This window comes from Coregonus clupeaformis, chromosome 26, assembly GCF_020615455.1.
Source record: "Coregonus clupeaformis isolate EN_2021a chromosome 26, ASM2061545v1, whole genome shotgun sequence".
Taxonomy (NCBI): domain Eukaryota; kingdom Metazoa; phylum Chordata; class Actinopteri; order Salmoniformes; family Salmonidae; genus Coregonus; species Coregonus clupeaformis.
In genome coordinates this window covers 42946777-42961811 of record NC_059217.1, presented here as the reverse complement: position 1 = coordinate 42961811, position 15035 = coordinate 42946777, and the positions used below count along the sequence as shown (strand labels likewise).

At 50.1% G+C, this 15035-nt stretch overlaps 1 protein-coding gene across 1 annotated transcript; it reads right to left on the bottom strand.

Annotated features, from left to right (window-relative positions):
• Positions 1-543: 543 nt before the first annotated feature.
• LOC121540015 (uncharacterized protein C11orf96 homolog) lies at positions 544-1635 on the bottom strand. The gene has a single exon (XM_041848663.2). The coding sequence runs from the start codon at positions 1251-1253 to the stop codon at positions 828-830; it is 426 nt and encodes a 141-aa protein (XP_041704597.2). The 5' UTR covers positions 1254-1635; the 3' UTR covers positions 544-827.
• Positions 1636-15035: the final 13400 nt, after the last annotated feature.

Genomic DNA, 15035 nt, shown 5'->3' with positions numbered 1-15035 from the left:
ACCGCCCCATGGGTCTCCCGGTCGCGGCCGGCTACGACAGAACCTGGATTCGAACCAGGATCTCTAGTGGCACAGCCTTAGACCACTGCGCCACTCGGGAGACATGTACAAAACATTAAGAACACCTCCCTCAGAACAGCCTCAGTTCGTCGGGGCATGGACTCTACAAGGTGATGAAAGCATTCCACAGGGATGCTGGCCCATGTTGACTCCAATGCTTCCCACAGTGGTGTCAAGTTGTCTGGATGTCCTTTGGGTGGTGGACCATTCTGAATACACATGTGAAACTGTTGAGTGTGAAAAACCGAGCAGTGTTTCAGTTCTTGACACAAACTGGTGCGCCTGGCACCTACTACCATACCCTGTTCAAAGGCACTTAAATATTTTCTCTTGCCCATTCGCCATAAGAATGGCACACATACACAATCCATGTCTCAATTGTCTCAATGCTTAAAAATCCTTCTTTAACCTGCCTCTCCTTCATCTACACTGATTTTGAAGTGGATTTAAACAAGTGACATCAATAAGGGATCATAGCTTTCACCTGGATTCACCTGGTCAGTCTATATCATGGAAAGAACAGGTGTCCTTAATGTTTTGTATACTCAGTGTATATCGATATGCTAATATACAGTATACTTGTATGTAGAAACATATATTTTCAAGAAGAATGGCCTCTTTACACACAGGAGCAGCTTGGAGATCCGTCCAGTCCAGTTCAGTTCATTGGGCCCCCGTGTGAAGCAATATTAGAGGGAAAAGGGGGCGTGTGTAAGTGCCAGGAAGGCGGTGTACACCTTTTTCTACTTCTCCTCAGGCCCCGCCCCTCACTGGGCAGTGTCAGAGTCACTGGAGTCAAGGCTTTGCTGTGGGGGCGTGGCCGTGCGGCGGCCGGTCGTCGGGCAGTAGAGAGCCTGTGTGCTCCTGCGAAGGTTCTCCAGGGACTGCAGGAAAGACCGGCGCGCCCTCTCCTCCTCCAGGGGCGAGGCGCCCTCCTCCTCCACCTCGGCGATCTCGGCGAAGGTGACGGGCTGGGTCTTAAAGCGGGCCTCACGGGGCCGCCGGGAGCGGCTCTTGCCACGAGCGGGCCTCTTGGGGACGGGGAGCTGCTGGGGGAACTCCTCCATGGTCGAGGAGAGCAGGTGGGCAGGCAGCATGTGGTGGAAGCCCTGGGTCTCCATGGGCATCTGACGGACAGCAGCCATGTGGTGGAAGCCCTGGGTCTCCATGGGCATCTGACGGACAACAGCCATGTGTGGAGCACTGAGTGTGAAAGCAGGTGTGAAAAGCAGTTGTTTTGCTCCTTCGTCTCTTTTCGCGTACCAAAGTTCTCCTCTCTCTCTCTTTGGTGCCTCCTCTTCTGTCAGAGGCTCTTTCTCAGCAAAGATAGTGAAGCAAAGTTCTCTCTCAAACTCACATAGAATCTCCTAAAGTCCTGGATGATGAAACTCAGTGGCAGTACCAAAGAGCTGCTGTGTCAGGTGTTGGCTTCTGTTTTCCAATTCTCCAGTATCTGAATCCTAGTAGAGCCTGTGTGAGTGGAGATCCGATATATTAGTCCACTCTGTTCCTCCTTCTTGATTCTCTATAGCTCTGCCACTGACAAAGACAGCTCCGGCAATGGCTTTTATAGCTCTCTCTCTCTCTCTCTCTCTCTCTCTCTGCCCGCTCTCTCGTTCTCTCCCTATGCCCTCTCTCTCTCTGTGCCATCAAACTCCCCCACCCCACCCCCAGTCACGGTTCCAGCTTCCATATCAGTCGCCCAGAGTCAGTCTCCCTAAATAAACAGAAACGGAGTGAGAGGAGCAAGGGAGCGAAGGGCGTCTGGTAGAGAGAGGGAAGAGTGGAGAGTAAAGGGAAAGACTGAAACTAACCAAAAGATTTTGAGGTGTATATGGGTTAGACACTCTAAAACCATATAGCTAGTCAGCTGTGCTTGCACTGTATTTATGTGGGGATTGCGTACCTTAATGCCACTGTTTATCTTACAACAGTGGCATTAAGGTATGCAATCCCCACATAAAATGCATACATGTAGATACATACACATAGGAACACGCACGCAGAGAAACGATGAAGCACATTCAGGAGAATACCAAGGGGTTCAGAACATTATGTGTAGGACCAATTACCCATCGAGATCCTAAACTCATAGAAAAGAAAAGTGCTATCTACAACCAAAATGGTTATTCGGCTGTCCCCATAGGAGAACCTTTTTTGCTTCAAGGTACAAAAAAGGGTTCCAAAAGGGTTCTGCGGCCGTCCCCATACGATAGAACCCCTTTGGGTTCCATGTAGAACCCTTTCCACCGAGGGTTCTACATGAAACCCAAAAGAGTTCTACAATTCTCTGTTTTTATCGCTGACTTCATAAATTAAGACAATTAATAGAAAACCTGTATTAAACAAAGATTGTAAAGACCACACACACACGTACATCTACTGAATGCACAGATATGGACGTATGGGATCTGTACTCATCTATACAGGTGATATGAACTGGCAGAGTCAACGTCTTTAGGCCTTGACTGGAAATGTCACCGTTGGCATGGCGACACATAGCCAAACACTGGCAAATCCCAGTGCGGTCCATATTAGCATAGCTGTCGTCATCACCGTCATCACTGTAATGCATAGTGGTAATGACAAAAATTATCTCATGTGGCTGTGGATTGAGGCTGGTCATCTGTGAGGCACGTTTGTCAGTGCTGAGACGACATTGACCTCAAAAGCTGAGGTTTTGGCTAGGATGTCATGCAAGTGTTATGGCAATGACAGCAGGTTCTAAAATGGTTTTCATTTCATCAGGCATTCTTAGGATGATACCTCAGGAGAATTGAAAGGAGACTGGGTCACTGTATACCAATACTCTTCACTAGCACGCATTTGGGGCGCGCACACACACACACACACACACACACCAGGGGTGTAAGTAGATGTAAAGTCGTAAATACACCCATCAGCTCTATTTTTGGTAACTCAGTATGAAGGTCATTCCCTCCAGCCTCCAGTTGCCATTCAGGTGACATCACGTTCATATGACATTCTTGTTTGGTGGTAAGACTGTGTGTGTGTGTGTGTGTGTGTGTGCTTGTATTTGTGCGTGTGTGTGTGTGTGTGTGTGCGTACATGCATATGACTTACTGGTTCTGTATCCACCCGTGCTCCTTGACGAATCGGCAGTGTTGCACCACGTTGGCCTAAAGACCTCTGTGGGGCAAAGGGTTGTTTTTCCTATTATGATCAGGCACATAATGCTTGTACTGTACATGAGGTCTGTAAAGACAAGGAGAAGGAACAGGAGGGTACTCTGCTCCATTCTGTCTTAAACCCAGGTCTGGCTGCGTACTTATGAAACTTCATTATTAACAAGGTCTGGTTGGTTAGTTATGAAACGTCATTATTAACAAGGTCTGGTTGGTTAGTTATGAAACGTCATTATTAACAAGGTCTGGTTGGTTAGTTATGAAACTTCATTATTAACAAGGTCTGGTTGGTTAGTTATGAAACTTCATTATTAACAAGGTCTGGTTGGTTAGTTATGAAACTTCATTATTAACAAGGTCTGGTTGGTTAGTTACAAAACTTCATTATTAACAAGGTCTGGTTGGTTAGTTACGAAACGTCATTATTAACAAGGTCTGGTTGGTTAGTTATGAAACGTCATTATTAACAAGGTCTGGTTGGTTAGTTATGAAACGTCATTATTAACAAGGTCTGGTTGGTTAGTTATGAAACTTCATTATTAACAAGGTCTGGTTGGTTAGTTATGAAACGTCATTATTAACAAGGTCTGGTTGGTTAGTTATGAAACTTCATTATTAACAAGGTCTGGTTGGTTAGTTACAAAACTTCATTATTAACAAGGTCTGGTTGGTTAGTTACGAAACGTCATTATTAACAAGGTCTGGTTGGTTAGTTATGAAACTTCATTATTAACAAGGTCTGGTTGGTTAGTTATGAAACGTCATTATTAACAAGGTCTGGTTGGTTAGTTATGAAACTTCATTATTAACAAGGTCTGGTTGGTTAGTTACAAAACTTCATTATTAACAAGGTCTGGTTGGTTAGTTACGAAACGTCATTATTAACAAGGTCTGGTTGGTTAGTTATGAAACTTCATTATTAACAAGGTCTGGTTGGTTAGTTATGAAACTTCATTATTAACAAGGTCTGGTTGGTTAGTTACGAAACGTCATTATTAACAACGAGTCGCACGGAAGGATGGAAAACGAATGTCCGTGTTTTAATTAATGGGTAGGCTTGACTTTCACTTTCCATTGAATGTGTTAAGTGATGACAGAGGGTTGGAGGACAGGGTTCTATGGTGGAGTAGTGTTACATGGCTCAATAGAAGAGGTCCTCAGAGCAGAGGGGCTGAAGGATTGTTTTTCAATCATGTGAAGGATAGAGGATAGAAGAGGCTTGTCAATCTGTGTATGTGTGTCATGTAACAAGGTGATATACACAGAGTACAAAACATTAGGAACACCTGCTAACCAGGTGAATCCAGGTAAACGCTATGATCCCTTATTGACGTCACTTGTTAAATCCACTTAAATCAGTGTAGATGAAGGGGAGGAGACAGGTTAAAGAAGGATTTTTAAGCCTTGAGACAATTGAGACATGGATTGTGTATGTGTGCCATTCAGAGAGAGGGTGAATGGGCAAGACAAAATATTTAAGTGCCTTTGAATGGGGTATGGTACACTGCTCAAAAAAATAAAGGGAACACTTAAACAACACAATGTAACTCCAAGTCAATCACACTTCTGTGAAATCAAACTGTCCACTTAGGAAGCAACACTGATTGACAATACATTTCACATGCTGTTGTGCAAATGGAATAGACAACAGGTGGACATTATAGGCAATTAGCAAGACACCCCCCAATAAAGGACTGGTTTTGCAGGTGGTGACCACAGACCACTTCTCAGTTCCTATGCTTCCTGGCTGATGTTTTGGTCACTTTTGAATGCTGGCGGTGCTTTCACTCTAGTGGTAGCATGAGACGGAGTCTACAACCCACACAAGTGGCTCAGGTAGTGCAGCTCATCCAGGATGGCACATCAATGCGAGCTGTGGCAAGAAGGTTTGCTGTGTCTGTCAGCGTAGTGTCCAGAGCATGGAGGCGCTACCAGGAGACAGGCCAGTACATCAGGAGACGTGTAGGAGGCCGTAGGAGGGCAACAACCCAGCAGCAGGACTGCTACCTCCGCCTTTGTGCAAGGAGGAGCAGGAGGAGCACTGCCAGAGCCCTGAAAAATGACCTCCAGCAGGCCACAAATCTGCATGTGTCTGCTCAAACGGTCAGAAACAGACTCCATGAGGGTGGTATGAGGGCCCGACGTCCACAGGTGGGGGTTGTGCTTACAGCCCAACACCGTGCAGGACGTTTGGCATTTGCCAGAGAACACCAAGATTGGCAAATTCGCCACTGGCGCCCTGTGCTCTTCACAGATGAAAGCAGGTTCACACTGAGCACATGTGACAGACGTGACAGAGTCTGGAGACGCCGTGGAGAACATTCTGCTGCCTGCAACATCCTCAAGCATGACCGGTTTGGCGGTGGGTCAGTCATGGTGTGGGGTGGCATTTCTTTGGGGGGCCGCACAGCCCTCCATGTGCTCGCCAGAGGTAGCCTGACTGCCATTAGGTACCGAGATGAGATCCTCAGACCCCTTGTGAGACCATATGCTGGTGCGGTTGGCCCTGGGTTCCTCCTAATGCAAGACAATGCTAGACCTCATGTGGCTGGAGTGTGTCAGCAGTTCCTGCAAGAGGAAGGCATTGATGCTATGGACTGGCCCGCCCGTTCCCCAGACCTGAATCCAATTGAGCACATCTGGGACATCATGTCTCGCTCCATCCACCAACGCCACGTTGCACCACAGACTGTCCAGGAGTTGGCGGATGCTTTAGTCCAGGTCTGGGAGGAGATCCCTCAGGAGACCATCCGCCACCTCATCAGGAGCATGCCCAGGCGTTGTAGGGAGGTCATACAGGCACGTGGAGGCCACACACACTACTGAGCCTCATTTTAACTTGTTTTAAGGACATTACATCAAAGTTGGATCAGCCTGTAGTGTGGTTTTCCACTTTAATTTTGAGGGTGACTCCAAATCCAGACCTCCATGGGTTGATACATTTGATTTCCATTGATAATTTTTGTGTGATTTTGTTGTCAGCACATTCAACTATGTAAAGAAAAAAGTATTTAATAAGATTATTTCATTCATTCAGATCTAGGATGTGTTATTTTAGTGTTCCCTTTATTTTTTTGAGCAGTGTAGTAGGTGCCAGGCGCACCGGTTTGTGTCAAGAACTGCAACGCTGCTGGGATTTTCACGCTCAACAGTTTCCCGTGTGTATCAAGAATGGTCCACTACCCAAAGGACATCCAGCCAACCTTTGACAACTTGTAGAGTCCATGCCCCGACAAATTGAGGCTGTTCTGAGGGCAAAAGGCGATGCAACTCAATATTAGGAAGGTGGTCCTAATGTTTTGTACACTGAGTGTATGTATGTATGCATGCGTGCAAACATACGCGAGCACACACTTTTCCCTTTCACACACAGGTTCAGATGGAGACTTCGATCCAGTCTACCTTTTGTGTGAGAGGGAAAAGTAATTACCAGCCAAGTCTGGTCCATAAGGTCAGAGGTGAGGGGAACACGCCACAGGCCACATTCCTGACCCAGCTGCTTTCCTCCATGTACCCACCATATTGACACCACCCATCGCCATGGTAACCCTGCAAATGTCAGGGCACTAAAAAAGGGAGGGGAGGGTACCAGTGTGTGTGTCGGGGGAGAGTTGAGTACGGAGAAAGAGAGAGTGGCCGTGTCCAAATATCCATACAAGCGTATTACATATTGAACTGCATACTCATTTCAGCGTTTGATCGTAGAATTCACCCGTATTTTCCCGACTCTGCTAATCAGATACATTTACGTGCTGTACCAAAATGAACGAATGGCGCGAGTCAACACAATCGGAGTATTTCACATACTATAAAATGTTCCTTTTTTTTCACATTATTTAGTATGCTAGTATGAGTATTTGGACGTGGCCAGTTAGTGTGTGTATACAAGATGTTTGTGTGTACATACTGTGTGTGTGTGTGTGTGTTCTGTATCCTCGATCTTGAATGTATGTATATAAAGGATGTGTCATGAGCCCTCTCACTCCACCGGGTTACCACCTTAATGTGTTTCCACTATCTTCCACTCTGCTCATCTCTCTCTCTCTACTCAGCCTAACTAGCTCCACCTGTCCCTGCTCTGCTCGGCTCTAATTACTCTGCCAGCTGCGCTGCATTACCCACTAACCTCTCCCAGTATTTAAAGTCCTGTCTTTCAGCTCTCCTTTGTCAGATCGTCTGCAAAGCTCACACCCGGAACCTGTGTGCTCGCGCTTCTGGCTCACCCTTGTTTTGTGACCCCGGACCTGCCTGATTCTTGGATACTCTTCTGCCCCAGGAAAACCAGACCTGCTTTCTGCCATTACGACTCCTGACTACTCTTCGACCCCGGTAACTCTGACCAGCCTTCTGCCTTGCTACCACGTATTTGGATTTCCCTTGAACTGTACTTCTGCCTTGTTTCATCCGGCCCCCGTTGTGTCTGTGTTTCCTCCCCCAGGACTTCTGGACCACCAACCACCGGCGTCATCGGACGCATCGCTGCCACTGGGGGGCACAGACCCAGCACATTGGACGGGATAACCCCTGGAGCCTTCACTCACTCCCTACTTCCCTTTTCCCTTAAGTTTTAATAAACTTTCTGGTGTGACGCAATTGTGGTCCTCTTGTCGTCTGTCTGAACCGTGACAGTACGATCTGACACTCATGGACTCAGCGCACACTTCCCCCGACATGGAAACCGAAGAACCTGAGCAACCCACCGCCATGCTACGCCTGGAACACACTGAGAGAGAGCTAGGCCGCATGAGCGGCGACATCACCTCTCTGCTTCAGGTCGGCCACCAACAGCATCAGCAGTTCCAGCAGCACCAGCAGCAGTCCCAGCAGCAGCAACAACAACTCGCCAGGATCATCCAACTCCTCACCAACCTTACCCCAGCCAGTCTGCCCACCAGCCCTGCCTCCGAGTTACCTGCCCCGGTCATTGCAGCCGCGCCCCGAACCCAAGATTGGAAACCCCGAGCGGTTCAACGGCGATTCTACCCAGGTCCGGCCATTCCTGACTAGCTGCCGACTTCAGTTCTCCTTGCAGCCAAGGACCTTCGCCACGGAGGGGGCTAGGGTCGGGTATGCCATCACTCACCTGACGGGCCGAGCTCGACTCTGGGGAACAGCAGAGTTCGAACGTCAAACCCCGCATGTGCAACCTTCGACCTGTTTGCTGAGGAGATGCTGAAGGTGTTTGACCTGGATTCACCAACCGCAGAGGCGTCTCGTGGAACTGTTCAGTATTCGACAAGGCAGACGTACAGTCGCAGACCATTCCATCGACTTCCGAACCCTGGCAAGACGAAGTTCTTGGAACACACCATCGTTGGTGGACGCGTTCTTCCATAGCTTGGCTGACTATATCAAGGACGAAGTTGGTCTCCCATGAACTGCCTTCCACTCTTGATGAAGCCATCGCACTGACTGTCCGGATCGACAGAAGGATACAGACCCGTCGTCGTGAGAGGGGGCGCCAAGGTCCACCAACTACCGGCATTCGAGAGATCCGACTGGGCTCCTGTCAGCTACTGCCACTCACCCAAGTCAGCTTGATCAGTCTGAGCCTATGGAGATTGGGCGAGCCTCTCTCACTCCTGCAGAGCGCCAGCGCCGCTTCACCTCAAACCTCTGCCTCTATTGTGGAGGTGATGGACATCGTGGTGGTAACCTGCCCTTTAAGCCGAAGCTCACCGGGCATAGGGGGAGTCCGGGTTGAGCTCAATGACCATCCAGTCCTCCGACCGCAAACCCTTGCTGCAAGTTCACCTCCGCCTCTCTGACTCAACTCACACCCTGGCTGCTCTGGTGGATTCGGGCGCCGAAGCCAACATAATGGACATCAAGCTGGCACGCCAACTGGGACTGGAGAACCTCCGTTTGACACCTCCTATTCCTGCCCGGGCACTGGACGGACACTTACTCGGATCGGTCACTCATGTCACGGCCCCGGTCTTGATGGGTCTGTCCGGAAACCATCAAGAAACTATCCAGTTTCACCTGCTCCCCTCTCCAGGCCAACCCCCTCATCCTGGGTTACCCATGGCTCCGCCCGGCACAACCCTCAGCTCGACTGGGTGACCGGGTGATCAGGGAGTGGGGAGAGGACTGCCACCGAACCTGCCTGCTTGCTGCCGCACTACCCCCTCGGCCAGTACCTACTAACTCCGCTCCTGACCTCTCCCATGTCCCAGAATGCTACCATGGCCTCAGAGAAGTGTTTAACAAAGCAAGAGCCACATCTCTGCCCCCCTCACCGACCGTACGACTGTGCCATCGACCTCCTCCCTGGAACAGCCCCTCCAAGGGGCCGTCTTTATTCGTTGTCTGCTCCTGAAAGAAGGTCCATGGAGGACTACATCAATGACTCTCTGTCCACAGGATTGATCCGTTCATCTTCATCTCCGGCTGGTGCTGGCTTCTTCTTTGTGGGGAAGAGGGACGGATCTCTTCGCCCCTGCATCGACTACAGGGGACTCAACGACATCACAGTGAAACCCGTTACCCTCTCCCTCTGCTCACCTCTGCTTTTGAGTTGCTCCAGGGAGCCACTGTTTTTACCAAGTTGGATCTCAGAAACGCTTACCACCTAGTGCGGATCCGGGAGGGAGATGAATGGAAGACCGCATTCAATACACCTACAGGCCACTACGAGTATCTGGTTATGCCTTTGGCCTCACCAATGCTCCTGCTGTGTTCCAGGCTCTAGTGAATGATGTACTGCGGGACATGTTAAACAAGTTTGTCTTCGTTTACCTGGATGACATCTTAATCTACTCCAGAAACCTGTCTGAACACACCCGCCATGTCCAGCAAGTCCTTCATCGTCTTCTGGAGAATTCCCTCTACGCCAAGGCAGAGAAATGTGAGTTTCACGTCAAGACAGTGGCCTTCCTGGGGTACATAGTGGCAGAGGGAAGTATCCAAATGGATCCTGCCAAAGTATCAGCAGTCACTTCATGGCCAGTTCGGAGAACAGAAAGAAGCTGCAACAGTTTCTGGGGTTTGCTAACTTCTATAGAAAGTTTATCCGGAACTACAGTACCGTTGCTGCCCCTCTCACTGCTCTAACCAGCACCAAGCAACCCCTTCACCTGGACCCCAGCAGCCGACAAGGCCTTCAGTACCCTCAAGGTAAGGTTCACCTCCGCTCCCATCCTCCAGATGCCTGACGTGGACCGGCAATTCATTGTGGAGGTGGACGCCTCGGATGTGGGAGTTGGTGCTGTGATTTCTCAGTGGGCTGCGGAGGATAGGAAGCTCCATCCCTGTGCCTTTTTCTCACGTCGGTTGTCCCCCTCTGAGTGCAATTACGACATAGGGAACCGAGAGCTGCTGGCTGTGAAGCTTGCCTTGGAGGAGTGGCGTCACTGGCTGGAGGGGTCCACCATTCCATTTCTCGTTTGGACCGATCATAAGAACTTGGAGTACATCCGCACGGCCAAACGGTTGAACTCCAGGCAGTCCCGCTGGGCCCTGTTCTTCACCAGGTTTAATTTCACTCTGTCATACCGGCCTGGATCACGCAACACCAAGCCAGACGCCCTCTCCCGTCAATTCCAGAAGGATGACAACCCTCCAAGGATCCTGTGTCGATTCTGCCAAGTCCCTGCATCGTAGCAGCTCTGACCTGGGCTGTTGAGGAACAGGTGCTGGAAGCTCTCCGTAACCAGCCCGGTCCCAGCACTTGCCCAGCTGACCGCCTTTTGTCCCCGAAAACCTAAGGTCCCAGGTCGTTCAGTGGGGACATGACTCCCGCCTAGCTTGTCACCCTGGCTCCACCCGCACTTACAACCTGCTCGCCCAGAGGTTCTGGTGGCCCGCTCTGAGAAAGGATGTACGGGAATTCGTCCAAGCCTGCCCCCATCTGCAACCAACACAAGTCGTCCTGCCAGCCCCCCAGCCGGATTGCTGCAGCCCCTGCCTGTGCCCAGACGTCCCTGGTCTCACATCGCCCTTGACTTTGTCACGGGGCTGCCCCCTTCAAGGGGCAAGACCGTCATTCTCACCATAGTTGACCGATTCAGCAAGATGGCACACTTCATTCCCCTCCCCAAGCTCCCAACCGCCAAGGAGACCGCCCAGGTGGTCCTGGAACACGTCTTCCCGGGATCCACGGACTGCCAAAGGATGTAGTTTCTGACCGTGGTCCACAATTCTCCTCCGCTTTTTGGAAGGAGTTCTGTCACCTGCTGGGAGCCACAGTCAGTCTGACTTCCGGATTCCATCCCCAATCCAATGGGCAGTCAGAGCGGGCTAATCAGGAGCTCGAGAAGGCACTGCGATGCATGACCTCACGCAACCCCCACTCCTGGTCGCAGCAATTGACATGGGTGGAGTACGCACACAATTCTCTGACCTGCTCTGCCATCGGTATGTCCCCTTTCCAATGTGTTTATGGATACCAGCCTCCTCTATTTGCCAGTCAGGAAGGGGAGGTTACTTGCCCATCTGCACTTGCGTTTGCCCGTCGATGTCGCCGCACCTGGTCACAGGCCCGAGCCACACTTCTCAGATCCGTTGCCAGCTACACTACCGGGGCCAACCGTCGGAGAATCCCTGCTCCCACCTACCATGTTGGTCAAAGGGTGTGGTTGTCGTCAAGGAACCTGCCACTCAGGGTGGAGTCGCAGAAGTTGGCACCTCGGTTCATTGGCCCATTCCCTATCATAAGAGTGATTAGCCCAACTGCTGTCCGGCTCCAACTGCCTAATTCCATGAGGGTGCACCCCACTTTCCATGTGTCTAAGATTAAGCCCATTCATGAGATCCGCTGGTCCCTGCTGCGCCTTGTCCTCCTCCTCCACAGCTCGTCGATGGTGGTCTGGTTTACACCGTCCGCCGCCTGCTTCGGTCCAGACGGAGGGGTAGGGGTCTCCAGTACCTCATTGACTGGGAGGGCTATGGACCTGAGGAAAGGACCTGGGTGCCAGCTAGTCGGATTGTGGATAGGACTCTCATCACCGCCTTCCACCAACGGCATCCTGATCAACCTGCAATCCGTAGGGGCCGCCCCAGAGGGATCCCTAACCGTCCTGCCCGCTCGGCTTCCTGTCCTGTGCCTGATCCTGTCTCGGGACCTGTCCCATCTCCCGACCACGGCCCTCCGGCTTCCTCCGAGGATGAGGGCGTTCGCTCGGACCGTTCGGAGGAGTTCTAGCCCTCCTCCGGCTCCCCCTCCTCCCGCCCGGGCGTGGTAGTTGCTCTTGGGACTTCTGGGGCCGTCCCTTGGGGGGTTCTGTCATGAGCCCTCTCACTCCACCGGGTTACCACCTTAATGTGTTTCCACTATCTTCCACTCTGCTCATCTCTCTCTCTACTCAGCCTAACTAGCTCCACCTGTCCCTGCTCTGCTCGGCTCTAATTACTCTGCCAGCTGCGCTGCATTACCCACTAACCTCTCCCAGTATTTAAAGTCCTGTCTTTCAGCTCTCCTTTGTCAGATCGTCTGCAAAGCTCACACCCGGAACCTGTGTGCTCGCGCTTCTGGCTCACCCTTGTTTTGTGACCCCGGACCTGCCTGATTCTTGGATACTCTTCTGCCCCAGGAAAACCAGACCTGCTTTCTGCCATTACGACTCCTGACTACTCTTCGACCCCGGTAACTCTGACCAGCCTTCTGCCTTGCTACCACGTATTTGGATTTCCCTTGAACTGTACTTCTGCCTTGTTTCATCCGCCCCGTTGTGTCTGTGTTTCCTCCCCCCCCCCAGGACTTCTGGACCACCAACCACCGGCGTCATCGGACGCATCGCTGCCACTGGGGGGGGGCACAGACCCAGCACATTGGACGGGATAACCCCTGGAGCCTTCACTCACTCCCTACTTCCCTTTTCCCTTAAGTTTTAATAAACTTTCTGGTGTGACGCAATTGTGGTCCTCTTGTCGTCTGTCTGAACCGTGACAGGATGTGTGTATAATGTGCATGCAGCCTCACGTGTCTTATGTTTTCGCATCTCCATGTAGAATGCCTGTAAAGGGGTGGGATGATGGGAAGTGAGGGGGGTAAATCAATACAGCCCCTCTAGGGAGTTAGATATCCCTCAGAGACCAGACTCCCCCTGGAAAACACCACACAGCAAAATCAATGGTGTACATTTAACTCTGAAAGTGTTAAATATACACTATTTTCAGTGAACATACAGTGGGGGAAAAAAGTATTTAGTCAGCCACCAATTGTGCAAGTTCTCCCACTTAAAAAGATGAGAGAGGCCTGTAATTTTCATCATAGGTACACGTCAACTATGACAGACAAATTGAGGAAATAAAATCCAAAAAATCACATTGTAGGATTTTTAATGATTTTATTTGCAAATTATGGTGGAAAATAAGTATTTGGTCACCTACAAACAAGCAAGATTTCTGGCTCTCACAGACCTGTAACTTTTTCTTTAAGAGGCTCCTCTGTCCTCCACTCGTTACCTGTATTAACGGAACCTGTTTGAACTTGTTATCAGTATAAAAGACACCTGTCCACAACCTCAAACAGTCACACTCCAAACTCCACTATGGCCAAGACCAAAGAGCTGTCAAAGGACACCAGAAACAAAATTGTAGACCTGCACCAGGCTGAATCTGCAATAGGTAAGCAGCTTGGTTTGAAGAAATCAACTGTGGGAGCAATTATTAGGAAATGGAAGACATACAAGACCACTGATAATCTCCCTCGATCTTGGGCTCCACGCAAGATCTCACCCCGTGGGGTCAAAATGATCACAAGAACGGTGAGCAAAAATCCCAGAACCACACGGGGGGACCTAGTGAATGACCTGCAGAGAGCTGGGACCAAAGTAACAAAGCCTACCATCAGTAACACACTACGCCGCCAGGGACTCAAATCCTGCAGTGCCAGACGTGTCCCCCTGCTTAAGCCAGTACATGTCCAGGCCCATCTGAAGTTTGCTAGAGTGCATTTGGATGATCCAGAAGAGGATTGGGAGAATGTCATATGGTCAGATGAAACCAAAATAGAACTTTTTGGTAAAAACTCAACTCGTCGTGTTTGGAGGACAAAGAATGCTGAGTTGCATCCAAAGAACACCATACCTACTGTGAAGCATGGGGGTGGAAACATCATGCTTTGGGGCTGTTTTTCTGCAAAGGGACCAGGACGACTGATCCGTGTAAAGGAAAGAATTAATGGGGCCATGTATCGTGAGATTTTGAGTGAAAACCTCCTTCCATCAGCAAGGGCATTGAAGATGAAACGTGGCTGGGTCTTTCAGCATAACAATGATCCCAAACACACCGCCCGGGCAACGAAGGAGTGGCTTCGTAAGAAGCATTTCAAGGTCCTGGAGTGGCCTAGCCAGTCTCCAGATCTCAACCCCATAGAAAATCTTTGGAGGGAGTTGAAAGTCCGTGTTGCCCAGCGACAGCCCCAAAACATCACTGCTCTAGAAGAGATCTGCATGGAGGAATGGGCCAAAATACCGACGCATACAAAGCTCTCCCTCGCCCTCCATTTGGCAAATCTGACCATAACTCTATCCTCCTGATTCCTGCTTATAAGCAAAAACTAAAGCAGGAAGAACCAGTGACTCGGTTAATAAAAAAGTGGTCAGATGACGCAGATGCTAAGCTACAGGACTGTTTTGCTAGCACAGACTGGAACATGTTCCGGGATTCTTCAGACAGCATTGAGGAGTACACCACATCAGTCACTGGCTTCATCAATAAGTGCATCGATGATGTCGTCCCCACAGTGACCGTACGTACATACCCCCAACCAGAAGCCATGGATTACAGGAAACATCCGCACTGAGCTAAAGGGTAGAGCTGCCGCTTTTCAAGGAACGGGACTCTAACCCGGACGCTTATAAGAAATCCCACTATGACCTCCGA